The following is a 16,923-nucleotide window of genomic DNA, read 5'->3' on the forward strand; positions in this document are numbered from 1 at the left end:
TAACATAATAAAATTAAAAAAAAAAATAACGCACCCAGCCTCACTTGGCAGCTTCCGGTGAACCGCCCCTCCCTCTCTCTTTGCCACCCCCCAGAGGCTCAGGCCTGCCTTCCACCCACAGGTGTGGTGGACCTTAGCTTCGAGGCCGAGAGTCCTCCGGCGCCCCCAGCCGAGCTCCTGGAGAGACTGACCAGCTGTGACTGGCTTCTTCAAGGAGGTGGTAAGTCTGTGAGTCTTGGTTCCTGCAGCTTCTTCCTGGGGCTCATGCTGGTTGGGGGAGACGTCTCTGGACCAGGCCAGTGCTGGGATGGCTTGCCTCTCCTCTGGGGCACCCTGGGAAGCCTCTTGTCACCATTGGGGGGGAACGGGAGGACATGGGGCATCAGCCCTGTGTCCACGAACATTCCATGACCATATCCCTGTCTAAGACTGGAATCATGCTGGTTTGAGAACCATTCTTGCATTAGCTGCATTAGCACGTGGGGCTCTTTCCCTTTGTCTCATTCAGCCTCACGTTCAGCCAGTCTTTCCTTCTTTCGCCCCACAAACACCTGTGCCTTTGGGCTAGGCTGTTGAGCCCCTGCCCCTTCCCCTCTCCCCCAGGACAGCAGATATTCTTCCCACCTTTGGAGGCTCCCGGGAGACCCCTGGAACAAAGGTGCTGGTCCTCATTCATGGAACACAGGTGAGCTGGTGCCATCACATAGGATGTCCCCCTTGCCCCGCCCCCCCAAGAGCCCTCCTTGGGGATTTTAGGGTCCATGGACCTCAACCCTGCCAGGGCCTCAGGATCCCAGACCTGCTGGATCAGATTCTCCAGGGACAGAGGCCAGGAATGTGTATTTTACCAAGCTCCCCAGGCTGTTTGGCTACCAAACTGGGGTTGAGAATCAGAGTGTGGACCAGGGGTTGTAAACTGTAGCCCCCGGGGTCTAATCCAACCCACTGCCTATTTTTGTAAATCAAGTTTTATCAGAACAGAGAGCCACGCTCACTTGTTTGCTTACTGTCTGTGACTGTTTTTGTACTACACCAGCAGAAGGGGGTGAGTGAGGCAGAGACTGCACAGCCCTTGAAACCGAAAATATTTACTCTCTAGCCCTTCACTGAAGCAGTCTCTTGACCCCTGGGCCCAGAACTCTGGGCAGAGCGCCAGCTTTGTGCAGAGAGAAGGTGGAGCCCCGCTTTCTGGGTCCCGCCTCTTGGCTGGGTGGCTCTGTCCTGCCTCCAAGGAGTCTCCTGGGTGCTCCTGGCCCCACTGCAGCCTGGAGCGCCTCCCCTTCTCCTCCCTGGCCGCCCACCTTCCGTGCCCAGGGCAGACCCCGCTTCCTCCGTGGAGCCCTCTGGGCCGTTCTGGGCCCCACACCTCCTGCATGCACGCAGGCCCCCCGGTGCCCCAGGCCCGGGTGCTGGAGACATCCCTGTGCATGAGAGACATCCCTGTCCTACTGTTCGGAGTCAGGCTGCTGTGGAGAAGTAAATGGAGATGGGAGGGAGGGGAAGGAGGAGGGGACTCCTGCTTCTGGTAGGTGTTGGCAGGGGAGGGCTTGGCTAGGAGGGGACATGGCAGCTGGGCCTCAGGGCAGGCTTTTCTAGGAGGACGGGGAGGCCTCCAAAGAGAGCGCCAAGGAGGTGGCCGTTGGTTGTGCGCCCCTCACAGCCACAGCTGCTGCGGCCCAGCGGGCTCACGGTGCTCTCTGTGGGCACCTCAGTCAGATAGCTCCCGGCCGGGGTCTTCCCGTGAACCCTGCTCACAGCTCCTCTGGCTGAGATCAAGGTCTCCAAGGGCAGGCACGGGGTCTAGCCTAACTTTGCCTCCTTCTAGCTGTGTGACATCTTCTGCAGACCTCAGTTTTCCTCATCTGTAAAATGGCCTAATTCATGTTTAAATATGTGTGTGTGTGTGTGTGTGTGTGTTTGAGTTCTGAGATTCTCTCAGCCTTTCTTGTGAGCCCTGTGCTTTAGCTAAAGAAGTTTTACTGTCCTCTGGAAAGAACTGTGTTCCCGCTGCGGGCGTCTGTTCACACAGCTCCCTGTGCCAGAGATGCCCACCCCAGATGGAGCCCTGAGTGCTTTCCCACCACGGTGGGCCGCGGCCAGGCCCTTCCCTTTCTCCCGGCCTCGGTTAAGAGCAGGCTGGCTGGCCCGGCGGAGCCTGGAGGCCCTTTCCAGAGATCCTGCTTCTGTGCTCTGTCCCCAGCAGAGTCCCCATGGTGACAGAGGAAGTGGCTCGGGAAGCCCTCCTCAGCTTTGTGAGCTCCAAATGCTGCTATGGCCGCGCAGCCGCCGGTGACCTTGTCATCCAGAAGCTCAAGCAGCAGACCCTCTGCAGGGTAAGGGGGCCTGGGCCTGGCGGGCACCCCGGGGCGCCTCAGGCATTAGGTCCTGGGTGGGGGGTGGCTTGTGTGATGGCAAACGGGAGAAAGGAGTCTTGGGGGGGTGGCGCGTATGAAGAGGGGTGACCCCGAAGCCCTTTGTGCCGCTTCTCTGGTCTGTGGTCCGCTGAAAAGCTCGAACGTGCTGGGCATCGTGGGAAGCACATCACATATACGTCATATGAAGTCCTCAGTGGCTACCCTACACGGTAGATATGACAGTCACCTGTTCAAGGGCGAGGAACTGGAAGTTTAGAGAGGTGGAGTTACTTGCCCCAAACATACAGCTGGGAGTGACAGAGCTAGGACTCTAACTGGGGTTTGCTGGCCCAAAGTCCACGTCCTTAACACATGACTAACCTGCTTCCAGCAGGGGTGGGCCGAGAAAGCTCCATGTGGCCCCCTTGATCCCCCAAGTCACATCTGTGCCAAGGAATCATTAATTCGTTACCCTTGGGCCTGAAGCTCCAGGGAGATCCTGGTGCTGAGGCCACCACAGGTACCTGTGTCACCTGAGGCCACCGCAGGTACCTGTGTCACCTGAGGCCACAGGTAGCTCTGTCACCTGAGGCCACCACAGGTACCTGTGTCACCTGAGGCCACAGGTACCTGTGTCACCTGAGGCCGCCACAGGTACCTGTGTCACCTGAGGCCACCGCAGGTACCTGTGTCACCTGAGGCCACCGCAGGTACCTGTGTCACCTGAGGCCACCGCAGGTACCTGTGTCACCTTCTGCGTTGACTGGGCCATGGGACAGGTTTGGAGTCCACACTTTCCAGTGTCACTGGCGCAGGAGAGCATACGGTCCCACCAAAGCCACACAAGCCTCGCAGGGAGCGCTTAGGACAGGAGGCTGGCAGAAGAAGCGCCTGTGTAGCTGTGTGAACTTGGGCAAGTCAGCCAGCCTCTGTGAGCTCTGTCTCCTCCAGTGTCAAAGGAGGAGCCAGCTGGTGTCCAAGACCCCTTCCTGTTTTGTGATTTTTGTGGAGGAGCTCAAGAAGGAGGCTCTTGACATCGGGCAGAAAAATTCCTCCGAAGAGGACGTTTGGAGAAGCAGACTCCATCGGTCTCCATCTATCAAAGGGCAGTTTTGCTGCTCCGCAGCTTGCCTTGTAGAACATTCTGGGTATAAAGAAATGGAGGGCTGAAACCACCCCAGTTGTGAGCCTGTCAGGAGAGATTTCCTGGGGCTGACTGATCTCCCCGCAGACGTCTGGGGGTGTCTGGAGCAGAAATCGTTGTTGCCAGCTTCTTCTCAGCAGCCTGTGGTGCTGGGAGTGGGGCCTGTCGATTTCCCCTCTGAGGCTCAGCAGGTGGGAAGCTTCTTCGTTTTGTATAATGTTGTCTTCCTAAAGGGCATGAGTGTGAACATGCTGGGCTTTTTTCCCTCTGTAGTATCGACTAGAGACTTTTACCGAATCCAGAATAAGCGAATGGACATTTCAACCCTTTACTAGTAAGTGAAATCAGTTTAATTGGGAGCAAATCTGATAGGGGCTGGTGGAAAATAGCAGGACACGTCTTAGCCACTAACCCTGGATAAGATGCGCTTCTGCTGGCAGCCTCAGTTTCCCCATCCCCTGGAAAAAGAGAGGGTGAGCTTTCATCTTGGACTTTCCAGCGCTGATCTCAGCAAATCCTTCCTGTCTGGGAAGTGGTTTGCAGAAAGTCTAGTGTTTGCCTTTGGTCATAGACATAGGCAGCGTGTGTGCTTGGGCATCCGCCTGCCTTTGAGGCCAACTCCAGTGCCTCCCGGAGTCTCTAGGACCCTGTTCACTGTGCCATCCCACCTGCTGCTGAACCCCGCTTGGAGGCTGAGGGTTCTCCCTGGGGAGCCCTATGTCCTTCTTTCTCTGATGACCACTCTGGTTCATCCTTCAAGACTCAGCTCCTGTGTCACCTCTTTCATGAAGCCTTTCAGGATTTCTTCACCTGCTGACACTTTCCCCAATAGAAGGAGCCAGTCTTCTGAGTTTTCAGAGCCTTTATGCAGCTCTGGTCCAAAGCTCTCTGCATATCCTATGACCTCGTATGGTGGTTGCCCCTGTCTTATCTCGTTGAACGGAGGAGGGGGGAGGAGAAAGAAGGAGGTGGGGACGGTCACGATAGTGATGGTAGTTCTTGTTATTGATCCCTCTCAGGGGCCAGCCCGGCGCTCAGCATTTCTATGCCTTCTATTTAATTTTCACTACCATCCTATCTGGTGGGTACCCTATATTTATCTCATTTGGGAGAGAAGAGAGTTGAAGGTCGGAGAGGTAGAGTAACTTGCCTGGAGTTACACAGCTAGGAAGTGGAAGAATCAGGAGTCAAACCAGGTCTGTTCAACTCCCAACACTTGGGTGCTTAACCATGAACTCTGAGGGGCTCCTTGTCTACCCGTCCCATAGCCCAGGATCTTGCCTAATGCCTGGCGTCAAGTGAAAGCTCCGTACTATTTGGTAAATAAATGAAAGCTTGTCCTTGCAGCTGTTCACTGGCCTTACAACAATCCCTTTCTGTATCAGACCAGTCAGTGGATGGGCCACAAAGAGGGACCTCCCCCAGGCTTTGGGACATCAGGGTCCAGGTCCCCCCGATGTTTCAGGAAGACATGAGGAAGTTTCAAGTCCCTCACTCGTCACTGGTCAAGGTAACGTGATGGTTGGCATCTTTGCCCTTCTCTCTGAGCTGCTTTCCCAGGCACTGTATATTTCCTCAAACTTTATCTTTTTAGAAAGGAAACCCAGAATGCAGACCGGTGGTTCATTCCTTGGCTATCAGCAAGGCGAACTCTAAGGAAACCCAGAGTGTGGAATATAGACCCATACAAAATTCCATGCAAATTAGGGAGTAATCACATAGCGAAAGGATGATTCCATTTACCAAACTGTCACCAGCTTTAAACAGTGAGTGTTCACATTCCTAGACCATCTGAGTGTTTTTAATTTATTTTTGTTTTTTATTTTTGCCTGACAGTAAACAGCTGAAGTGATGAATGAAACAGATATAAAATAAAGCTCAAACATTATTTGGATTTTCAGCAAAGTCAGTAAAGGGACAGAATTTGACTTCTGTCCCATTTTATGGAAATATAATCATGACACAAGGCGAGGCTAACCTAATATATTACAAAAGCACAGATGAGATATTTCCTATTATGTTCTCATTTTCACTTTAGAACTTGATTCAAGCATGTAACTTTCCCCTCTGAGTTTTCGTAGCATCATATGATGACGGGGACTTTAAGAGGTCCAGAGCGGGTTCCGTTCTTTTCTCAAGAGTGGAAAGGCTATTTTGATTCAGGGATTAGATTCCAATAGCTAACTCTTTGCCTTTCACAGAAATGCTGTGCATTTTTTTTTATGACTTCCATTCCCAAAGACCTCTTAGCTATTCAGTGGGCCAAGGACACCGGCCTTTGTGGTTTAGCCTGGGACCATGAGTTAGGACATGGAGCTTGGAGAACAGACTGGGCTGGGGCCCCGAAGAGATGGTAATATGATCTCCTTGGTTTGGCATTCAAGGCCCTGTGGAATCCTAGGCAAATGAGAATGGCCGTCTTCTCATGCTGGGCCTGGGACTGGGGACGCCATGGGGTGGGTGTGGGGCTGGTGAAATCAGGAGGCGTTGGTGCTTGGGAAACTGGAGCCAAGGAGAGCTTTTCACTTCCAGGGATGCCACAAATGTCGTGGGCGTGGGCGTTACAAATGCAGCGGCTGCCATGGGGCTGGCATGGTGAGTCCTGGGTGGCTGCTGGTGAGTTAATGATCTTGGGGGAGGAGGGCCCCTGCAGGGACGGAGGGCTGGGCTGGGGGCCCGGGGCTCCTCCACTAACAGTGTGACCTGAGGCAAGTCATCCTCCCTTTCTGGGCCTCTGTTTGCTCACCTGTAAAATGGGAAAATTGGATTGGGCATTCGCTACTGGCCTTTGTTCACTTCGATGGTTTATGGTTCATGATTTTAATTCTTCTCTCTGTTTCTCATCTGTCTGCAAACAAACATTTGTTGAGACTGAGTACCCACTCAGTGCTGGGCCCCTGTAAGAGGACTCAGACCTGGGGGCCTTCCCACCGGGGACCCTCTGTCCTTGGGGAAGACCGACAGGTGACCAGCACATGTAGTATTCGGTGATGAGTCTGAGAAGGTGAAGTTCAGGGGGCTTCGAGGGCCAGAATAGATGGGGGCCTTGAGTTAGTGCCCTAGGGCTTCTGTAATAAATTACCACAAACTGGGGGGCTTAAAAGAAGTGATATTTATTCTCTCACATATCTGGAGGCTAGGAGTCCAAAATCAAGGTGTGAGCAGGGTTGGTTCTTTCTGGAGGCCCTGAGCCACACTGCTGGCTTCTGGCAGTCCCCAGTCCTTGCTGCACCACTCCATCCTCTGCCTCTGTTGTCACGTGGCCTTCTGCACGTGTGTCCTCGGTCTCCTCAGGCGTCCTTGTGAGGGCCCACCCTAGTCCAGCATGACCTCATCTTAACTAATGACACCTGCCAAGACTCTTTCCAAATAAAGGCACATTCTGAGGTTCTCTGGTGGATGTAAATGGTGGTGGTGGTTGGGGACGGGGGAGGCACTGTTCAACCTAGTACAGGTCCCTAAGTTCACAGCCAGGCTCTGGAGCCATCAGCCTCCTCTTCACAACCCTTCAGGGCTGCTGACCTCCCAGGAGGAAGCCCATGCTCCTCACGTGTCCTCCGCTCTCCCCCTTCGCTCTGATCTTTTAGACACACATTGACCACTTGCCACTCTAGGCCATGCCTTCCTCCATCCTTCTCTCTGCCCACCTGCCCTGCCACACTTTTGGACGCCCACCTTCCCCCTGCTGTGTACGTTCCTCCGCCTACTCATGTGCCACCTGTGGGGCCCTTCTGTCACCTCTGCCTTCACTCCTGCCATATGCCTCCTTCGGGCCTTCTTGGAGCCCCTCCCTGTGGTCTTTTGTGTTCCTCCCTCCACCCCTGCTCTCCTTCCTCCCCACCCTCCTCCCTTAGGCTTTTCCTGGAGTGTCTCCGCAGTCCACTCTGAGCCAACTGTGGGAGCGTAGCCTTGGGGCCTTTCCAAGACCGAGCTCCCCATCCCCAACTCAGCCAGCCTGTCCCTCTTCCCAGTCCCTCTGGCCATGGCCGTTTGGTCAGGGTGCAGTCTCAGGGGTGGTGGGGACCCAAGAGGAGCAGGGGAGGATGGTGTCTCAGGAGAAACACAGAGGCGAGGATGTAGCATCTTTGAAGGCTACAGCTGGAGGGGCCCAAAGGTCCACAACATTCACCCCTCCCACCTTCCAGCTGAGGGAGCGGAGGCCCAGGGAGAGGAAGTGGCTTGTTCAAGGTCACCACGTTGGGATTTGAAGCGGGTCTCAGGATGCCCTTTGCCCCTCTTCCCTGGGAGGCCAGCGGGGGCTGAGGCTCTGCTGTGTCCACAGGTGAGGTGCCCATCCTGCAGCGGAGCCAAGCGCAAAGCCAAGCAGTCCCGCAGGTGTCAGATGTGCTCGGGGTCTGGCCGGCGGAGGTACGAGCGGGTCTCCCCAGCACCGAGGTGAAGGGCTCTCAGTTACCAGCTTTCTTGCTTTTCATCATCTGCCCTTCTGGAGGGCAGTCAGGTGCCCTGTCTTGTCACTCTTGTGCCCCAGAGCACTGTGCCTAGCAGGTGCTCAGTAAATATTTGTATAATGGGTGAGCTCTCCTCCAGGCTTGCTATTTTGAGATGAGACTAGGACTCATCCAGCCATCTATGGGTCAGATGTAAGGAATGAGGCACTGTGGAGAGGAAGGGAGGAAGGAGGGGAGACTTCTTCCTGCTCACATGGTGAGGAAATGAACACAGAAAACCAGATCTGTAGGTGAGATCTGTAACTCTCTGAGGATCAGGACTTAGGCAAACCCTTATTTATAACTCATTGCAGGGCTTGAGTGGAGGAGTCAAGGAAGGTTGGTTGACTGACTAAATCAACAAAGTTCCATCTCTGTTCACAGGGCTTTGCAAATACTGGGTCATTGCATTTTGTAAATCATGTCCTTAATGTATTTATAAATCTTTAAAGGGAAACAGGAAACCATGAGGAGTGAGACTATTCAGAGTTGTGTTGGTTAATGATACTTTTGGTTCATTGAGGCCCAGGCCATCCTTCTAAGAAGCCAGAGAGCAAAGCTTTGGCAGACCTGCCACCTGTGGTTGGTAAAGAAGGTCTTTGATTTGGAAAGAAGCTCAGGTTTCTTTTGTTTACAAGTGAAAGAATCCTATTTCAAATGAGCTTAACAAAAAAAATTCTGCCCTTGTAACAGAAAAGTCCAGGATTATATTTCTGGGATGGCTTCAGGTTCAGCTGGATCCAGGTGCTTAAACAATGTCACCAGGACTCTGTCTCCATCCCTCACTCTGCTTTCCTTTGTGTTGGCTTCATTCTCAGGCAAGCTGTCTCTTGTGGTGACAGAGGGGACAACCAACAGCTCCAAGCTTAGTAGCCTCAGTCAAAAAGCATATGCCTTTGCTGATAGCTTCACAAAAATTTCGAGGGCAGATCTCATTGCACTTTCCAGGGTCATGTACTCATCTTTGTGCCAGCCCCTGTGGCCGGACAGATGGAATAAGCTGATGGGCCAAGCCCACGTCCCAAGCTGGTCATAGAAGGGGTGGGGGCAAGCCCACAATCCATGTGGTCAGGGTGGGAAAAGCGTGGTCTCCAAAGGGAAACTGGGGCATTGCCACCAGAAGCAGGAGGTCTAGATGGTGGGCAGGTGGAAGCAATTGAGGCTCACCTTAGTCCACCTCTATGAGGAAGGATTTCGGGTGAGCCCTCAAGGAGCTGCCAGGCCCCCCCGACTACCCACGTGCTGACCACGTGCCCCTCTCAGGTGCAGCACCTGCTCAGGGAGGGGCAACAAGACCTGTGCCACCTGCAAGGGAGAGAAGAAACTGTTGCACTTCATCCAGCTGGTCATCGTGTGGTATGTGGCAGTGTCTCAATGCTGTGGCCCAGTGGGGGTGGCCGGGGGACGTGGCCTGGACTGGTTCCTGCGGGCTTTCACAGTGCAGGGACCTGTGCCGGAAGAAAAGGGCTTCAGGTGCCTTGGGAAGGGGAGAGGCCCCTGGGTCTGAAATCCCCGTGTCAGGTGTCAGGGGAGGCCCCCAGGCATTACGGGGTTCTCCTGTGGGGCACCGTGCGAAGCACTTCACAGGTGAGGACCGAATGAGGTAATAGAACAGAGCTGTCAGTACTTTACCGGTTTCCCATGGTACAGATGAGGATGCTAAGGAGCTTGCCCGAGGTCCCAGCGGTAGGAATGCAAGCCCTCCAGCCTGTGTTCTTCACCCCACACACCGTGTACTCCGTTCCTCATCCTCTCCACTTCCAGGAAAAACAGCCTGTTTGAGTTCGTGTCTGAGCACCGGCTGAATTGCCCTGGGGAGCTCCTTGCTAAAGCCAAAGGAGAAAGCCTCTTTAAGGATGAAAGCACCATGGTAAGGAGGGCTTCCAAGACCATCACAAGGGAACCTGGGTTCTCCCCTCACTCCTGTGAGGGCTGCTTCTCATGGAAAGACAGGCTGGGCGGGAACAGTGCTGCTGAGCAGGGGAGAACCTGCTGGGACCCAGGGGGGCCAGTTCTTTCTCGAATTCCACATGCTTGACCCCTCCCTTCCTCCTTCCACACCCTGACATGAACCTTGAGACCCTCCTCTCATACTAGGCACTATTGTAGGCCCTGGGGATACCATAAAACAAAACCCTTGCCCTCATAGATCTCATAGTCTGGTGAGGGAGAAGGTAATAATATTTCACCCCAATGTCAGATAGTGGCAAGGGTCACGGAAAACGTGCAAGCAGGGGAAAGAGACAGGAATGGGTGTGGGTTCAGCTGGGGGCTGGGAAGTGACACCGGGCTAAGACGCGAATAGTGCAGTGGGGGAGTGGACCCTGTGGTCTCTGGAGCCAAGGTGTCCAGCAGAGGGAGCTGCAGAGGGAGGCCTTGAGGAACAGCAGAGGGCAGTGGAACAGGAGGGATGTGAGTTGTGCAGAGCAAGGAGCTAAGACATGAGACATGCCAGTGGTCCTTGGCCCTTGGCCTGCTTTTGTAAATAAAGTTTTATTGGAACACAGCCATGCCTGTTTGTTTACATATTGTCTGTGGCTGTTTTCCTGCTGCAAGGGCAGAGTCAAGTAGTTGAGACAGGGACCCTGTGGCCTACAGAGCCTAAAATAGTTACTGTGTGGCCCTTTATAGAAGAGATTTGCCAACCTCTGCTGTAGGCCTTGGCCGGGAACTTGGCCAAGAAGCGTTGGACGTCTGAGAGGGCCTGTTTTCTCTAAGAGGGTCAGGTGCTCAGCCTCCTTTTTTTTTTTCTCCCTCTCTCTTTCTTTTCTTTCTTTTTACAGTAAGTAGCCTTTTCAGATTGGCTTTCTTTCACTTTATAGTATGTATTTTTAAAAATTGAGGCATAATAACATACATTATTTTCAGGTGTACAGCAGTGATTCAATATTCGTATGTGTTGTGAAATGATCACCACAATGTCTAGTTAACATCCCTCGCCACACACTTACAATTTTTATTTTCTCATGATGAGAACTTTTAGGATCTAGACTCTGAGCAGCTTTCAAATATACAACACAGTACTATTAACTGCAGTTACCACGTTGGACATCAATCACATCCCTAGGACTTACTTATTTTATAACTACATTTGTACCTTTTTACCCCCTTCTCCCATTTCATACCCCACAACCAGCAATCTGTTTCTGAATCTATGAGTTTGTTTTTTAGATCCCACATGTAAGTGAGATCATATAGTATTTGTCTTTCTCTGATTTATCTGCTTTAGCATAACGGCCTCAGTGCCCATCCATGTTGTCGAAACTGGCAAGGTTTCCTGCTTTTTTATGTCGGAATAATAATCCTCAGCCTCCTTTCTTTGCCCCAGTCAGTCTGGCTCAGCTGGGGCATCGCCCCTCAGGAAGGCCCACCCCCCGCCCGAGTCAGAGAGCAGCAGAGGGGTGCAGGGTGAGAGTGGGCTGCAGGTGAAGGAGTGCTCGGTCCACAGCCCCCCTTTCTTGGTGCGTAATCAAAGGCCCCTGGAGGTTAAACAATCCCCAACCACTCACTGGGTGGCCTCGGGCCCTCCCCTGTCTGGGCTCATTTTCCACCCCTGTGAATCAGAGCTGCAAGGCTCCAGGTGCTGACAGCCTCAGGCCAGTGAGGCGGGCTGCATCTCTCCTGCAGGTGTACCCCATTGTGGATTTCCCGCTGCGGGAGATCTCTCTGGCCTCCCAGAGGGGCATTGCCGAGCACAGCGCTGCCCTGGCCTCCCGGGCCCGAGTCCTGCAGCAGGTGAGTGGGGTGGGGACCGGGGGCTGTTGGGAGGCTTCTGGGGCCGGACTAGGGCTCGGAGGGTGCTGGCCCTCTGGTCACATGAAGGAATGGGCTGTTCCCTTTGCTGGAGGGCCCCCTCCAGAGAAGGGAGGGAAGGCGCCAGCTAGGGGAATGGTGGAGGAAAGGAGCCCTGGCTTAGGGGGGGGGGGGGGGGGGAGTACTAGAGACTGACCAGAGGCCCATGTGTCCAGAGGGCAGAGAGCAGAGCAGTGTGGGGCCTCAGGGGCAGGCGGGACCACTGGACATAGAGATTAGGATTCTTATCCTGAGAGCAATGGGAAGCTATTTATTGTCGGGTTTCAAGCAGGACTGTGGCTCAGCGTGATTTTGACTCTAACCCCGTGTGTTAGAATCGTCAGAGAGAGAGAGGGAAAGTTCAACACTCGGGGTCATAGGCAAGTCTGGAACCCGGAGTCCTGCCCCTCAGGAGCACTTTCTGTCGTGGGCAGGGACGGCTTCGGGCCTAAGGGTTGCTTTGGTGCTGTGTCGGGATGGCCACTAGGTGGCGGTGGTGCCTGTTGCGGCTTTGAGTGGTCATGGCAGCAGGTGGCTGGGGGAGCTGGGGGTTTGGCCAGGGAATGGCCAGCGCCGGAGCTCCTGAGTCTTTTAGACTGGGCTTAATTCCTGGTTTCCCTGTGTCTCAATGTGGTTCTGGGCCAGGTACTTCCTTCTCCCTGAAGTCCGATTTCTCACCAGTGTTTGCACCACCTCGGGTTTTGGTAGAGATGCAGTACTTTAAATGCCTGGAAACTGGTGCTCAAAATGTCCCTTTTCCCTCTGGTCCCTTTACAATAAGTATTTCCCCTTCTCTCTCTGCACGTCTCCCCTGTCTGCAGGAGAGAGAAGGATGCACTTATTAAAAAGTAATGATGACCATCTTGGAGCGGCAATGGGCCTCAGAAATCACGGATTTGGGGCACTGCAAACTCAAAGGCCTGCCACCGCTGGGTAGTAACATGGGTGGGAGAGCCGCCTTATCCAAGGGGGTGGGCCACCACTCATCCTTGTGTAGGCAAAAGGGCAGCGATTTCAGACCTTCTGAGACCCCAGATTTTTATATGGAACCTTCCAATTTTTCAATATTGAGAACAAAAATTTGAAAACGCTAGGAATACTACATGGGCTGACGGGTTGGCTCTGGCCTGTGGGCTGTTGTCGGCTACCCCTGCCTAGCCCCAACCCATGACGTTTCCAGTAAATCAGAGGAAGCTCGGGGAGTGGAAGTAATTTACCTAAAATCACACAGCTGCTTAGTGGAAGAGCCCAGGAGCAGAACCCACTTCCTAGCTCCAAGCCAAATGTTGCTACTCACTGCGTTCAAGATACACCAATCCTTGAGAGGCAGTGCAGGTTTACCGGGGTCTCCGCTGAGGGGGATCTGGGGCCAGACACACCGCAGGGACAGTTCCCGTCCCAGGTTGGCACCCGCTTGTGGCTCCAAGCCACGCTCTTCCTTTTTAGGGCCTCAGTGTCCTCATCTGTAGAATAAGCTGGGTTGGACGTTGCCTTAGGTTGGGGTCTGCAGAAGCAGCTTCGAGACAAGAGCTTGTGTGTAGGACATTTATGAAGAAAGGGCTCCCAGGAGAAACCTGTCAAGGAGGTGTGGGGGGGGCAGAGCCGGAGGGGCAGGGGTCACAGAAGGGCGCATTGTGATGAGGGTCGGCTCGCTGCCCCATCCCACAGGAGCTCTGAGCATCAGTTACACCTCAGCAACGGTGTGCCTGGGGCTGAGGAATCTGGGCTTGGTTGTGCTCCCTGTGTGTGAGGGGGGTTCTGTATCTCAAGGACAGGACCCTGCAGAAGAACGATGGGCTGTGAGTAGCAGAAAAGAAGCAGATGTGCAGGAATGTGAGGCAAGAACAGTGTCCACGGAAGCCCCCAGAGCATCACCCCTGTGGGACTTTGCTTTTGCCTCACTAGTATTAATGGTGTGGGTCACACAAAGAGCCCCCAACATTGGGGTATTGACTCTGGGAATGGGAAGAAGATAAGGGCCTGATTTTAGCAGCTTGCAGGCACTTGCAGTTATTCTGGGATTCTTTTACTTCTGAGACTGACCATCTGATTTTGAGCCCTTGATTTGGCAGCTGGGACAACTGAGGCTGGATAGGGGAAGTGAGCTGCCTGAGACCACACAGTGTGTCTGTGACAGGCCTGGATCTTCGGGGGCTCTCCCCTACAGGACAGTCCTGTCTTGGGCAACACAAGCCCCCTGTGAACCAGTCCCGGAGCAGGGAAGGGTAAACCGGGGGCAGGTGGGCGGATTTTGTTAAAAGAGAGTGCCATTGGAGAAAAGGGCTCTTCTATGAATCTTTCTGGTCCCGCATTTGTAGACAAAGATGCATGCTGATATTTTGTTCAGGATTGAGAAGTTAGCGAGTGGAGTCAGCCTGAGCACACACCTGTCATGACACCGTGCCCCCCCCCAACCCCCATTGCTCTCAGACCTGGAAACTGCTCGTCCTGGGGGGTGCCAAAGTGTGCCAACAGATCCGTGGCTGATTACAAGGCAGCCACTTGATGGCAGCTGATGTCCTAACCAATCTGTAGCCTTTTGAATCAGAAGCAAATGGAGGCCGGAGGGGGTGGTATTGTTGTCCCTTTGATCCTGGCAGAAAAGGTCGGAAAGGATCCTGCTGCCCAGGCACTCAGAGCAGTGACGTGGGCTCCCACCTTTTCTTGTCTCTTGGTGCCCATTTTGTGTCTTCCATAACAAAATATCAAAGAGGGGTCTTCTGCCTTTGATTTCCAAAATTATCACTTAGACACCACTTTCTGGCATATGGGAAGTCCCTGGATCTCATTTGGTGATCTCAGCAACTCTGTGGCATAGAAGCTTTTATCCCCACTTCCTAGAACAAGCAAGTGCAAGATCATGCAGGGACCTTCATGGAAGAGGCACTTCTTGACTCTGAGTACCCGCTTCCTGCCACAATGTCACACTGCCCTTCGGCTGCCCCTCCCGTGCAGTGGGGAGCCTGTTTCTCAAAATCCCCTGCCCGGCCTATTTCCCTTTCCCCGGTGGCCTCTGGACCATCACCTACCGAGAGAGGACTTGGAACTGTTCCCAAGGAATGGAACTTCCTGAAGTTAGACCCTCAGAAGGTCTAATCCTGGGCTGTCCACACCACCTCCCTCTGGGCTTGGGGACCCCCTAGATGTGAGTCTGGGACAAAGAAGCATCTTATGCAGAAGAACTTTGGGGGTTTGACGCAGAGCCTGGACCACGGGACGTGCCCAAGGAAGCTTAGCTTCAGCGATGGGGAGTAACTTTCCTACGTCAGCTGTACGTAGCTCTCCCTAACACAGCAGCACCTGAAGCTGATGGAGGCGCGTGTTTCAGTAGGACGCCAGTGTTCTCCCAAGGTGGTCTGCCATGTTCCATTCAGAGTCCCGCAGTTTGGGAAGGTTGTAGAGTAACTGCTCAGAGAAGGGGCCGGAGCATGAGGGGCTTTAGGACCCTTCTGCTGGGGGCAGTGACTGCCCCAGGCTCTTAGGTACAGGGTGTTGCGGGGAGGAGATTTGAGCATTAAACATACGGGGCTTGACCTGGATGGTCTTCCATACCTGAAATTCCATGAGCCTACGGGCCTCAGTTTCTCCATTTCTAAAAGAGAGGGAGGGTTTGAGAAAGACCTCTCTCAAAGGAAGGTCAATGCAGACCATGGTGAGGGAGGGAGAGTCCTGAGAAAAAAAAGCCTGAAGCGGACCACCAGATTTTGGAATTTCTTTGGTGTCATTGTTTTACCTTAAAATTTAATTCAAATTGTATAATCGACTCCCTAATATCTCCATGGCTGTATTAATATAGAAATGCTTCAAATGGCTTTATCTTCCACCTTTCTCTGCCCTTCCTCCCCATCTAAAAAGTAATGCTTCTGAAAGATGTCCCGTTTGGCTGGTAGCTTACCATACATCTTGGGACGCCCCTGGGGATGACTGTGCCCCCACTTTGTGAAACATATCATCAGATGGTGGCTAATGCTGAGAAGTCCGTTTGGACCAGAGCTTAGTGTGTGTGAAGGGGAGTAGTAGGAGACGCACCTGGAAAGGCACATGGGAGCCATAATGCCCACTCCAGAGCGTGAACTTCATCTCCTAGGAAGTAGGGAGCTACTGAAGGTTCTTGAGCAGGCAAGTGACTTGAATAGAACACTGAAGTTTTTCTTGGCCAATTGCTTCCCCAGCGCCAGACCATCGAGCTGATCCCCCTCACAGAAGTGCATTACTGGTACCAAGGACGGACTTACGTCTACTACATCTATGGCACAGACCACAGAGTGTATGTGGTCGATTACCCCGAGCGGTACTGCTGTGGTTGTACCATCATCTGACGTGGCCCAGCCACCTCCAGAGCCAGGAGGACAAATGAGGTCCCTGAGTTTGCTCGTCATTGGCTGCATTGGACAATCCTATACAAACCCCGGTGTGTCCTTCTAGACAATTCAGCTTATCATCTGTCAAGCCACAGGTCTTTCTAGAGTTCCTCTGGGGGGATCCATCATGTGTTTAACCTACGAGAATTCAGCTACACACATTTTTTGGGAACAAATAATTTAAGCGGCTGGGGCCATGCCTCTGGTCTCCAAGCTAACGTCCTGCCCCGCTGGAGCTTGTGGTTAGATTTTGCCTCTCCCTTGGCCTGTCTCTGTTCTTCCGTGCTGCTGCTAGCGTGAGCCATTTGCTAAGCCGAGTGTTGCTCAGATGTTTAGAGCTGTCCTACAAACTGGCTGCCTCTTAATGTGCACCACACAGTGCTCTTAGGCATCGAGAGCAAAATTTACTCCCTATTCTGTGGGCTAGGAATTCAGATGCAGACACAGTGGAGGTGGTTTATCTCTGCTCTGTGATGTCTGGGGTCTCACCTGGGAGATGTGAAGGCTGGGGTGCTCAAGAGCAGGGGGCTCGGATCATCGGAAGGCTGGCTCACCCAGAGGTCTGGCCGTGGACGGTGGCTGTCTGCCGGGACATCCCCGAGGACTGTCAGCTGGAACACCTACAGGCCACCTCTCTGTGCGGCCTGGGCTTCTCACCATGTGGCAGCTCTCGGGGTAAGCGGCCATCATGCACACCCCAATTGAAGAAATAGAGATCTGTTTCCAAGCTGGAGAACAAAGCTGCCGTGTTGGATAAACTGCAGGTCTACGTGCTGGTCTCTAACATGGTGCGTGTGCAGGGGTAGGTTTTGGAGAGTGATTCT

The 16,923-nt window shown here is 53.4% G+C and overlaps 1 protein-coding gene across 1 annotated transcript in view; it reads left to right on the plus strand.

Moving 5' to 3' along the window:
• Positions 1–16,057, plus strand: part of SSUH2 (ssu-2 homolog) — a 25,740-nt gene extending 9,683 nt beyond the window's left edge. The window contains exons 2-12 of the mRNA XM_021695262.1: positions 122–220; positions 604–685; positions 2,204–2,333; positions 3,772–3,832; positions 4,884–5,008; positions 6,031–6,093; positions 7,781–7,866; positions 9,210–9,302; positions 9,711–9,816; positions 11,574–11,681; positions 15,911–16,057. Coding sequence (XP_021550937.1) covers positions 122–220; positions 604–685; positions 2,204–2,333; positions 3,772–3,832; positions 4,884–5,008; positions 6,031–6,093; positions 7,781–7,866; positions 9,210–9,302; positions 9,711–9,816; positions 11,574–11,681; positions 15,911–16,057 — 1,100 coding nt within the window. The remainder of the gene's footprint in view (positions 1–121; positions 221–603; positions 686–2,203; positions 2,334–3,771; positions 3,833–4,883; positions 5,009–6,030; positions 6,094–7,780; positions 7,867–9,209; positions 9,303–9,710; positions 9,817–11,573; positions 11,682–15,910) is intronic.
• Positions 16,058–16,923: the final 866 nt, after the last annotated feature.

Source organism: Neomonachus schauinslandi, chromosome 1 (assembly GCF_002201575.2).
Source record: "Neomonachus schauinslandi chromosome 1, ASM220157v2, whole genome shotgun sequence".
Lineage (NCBI taxonomy): Eukaryota > Metazoa > Chordata > Mammalia > Carnivora > Phocidae > Neomonachus > Neomonachus schauinslandi.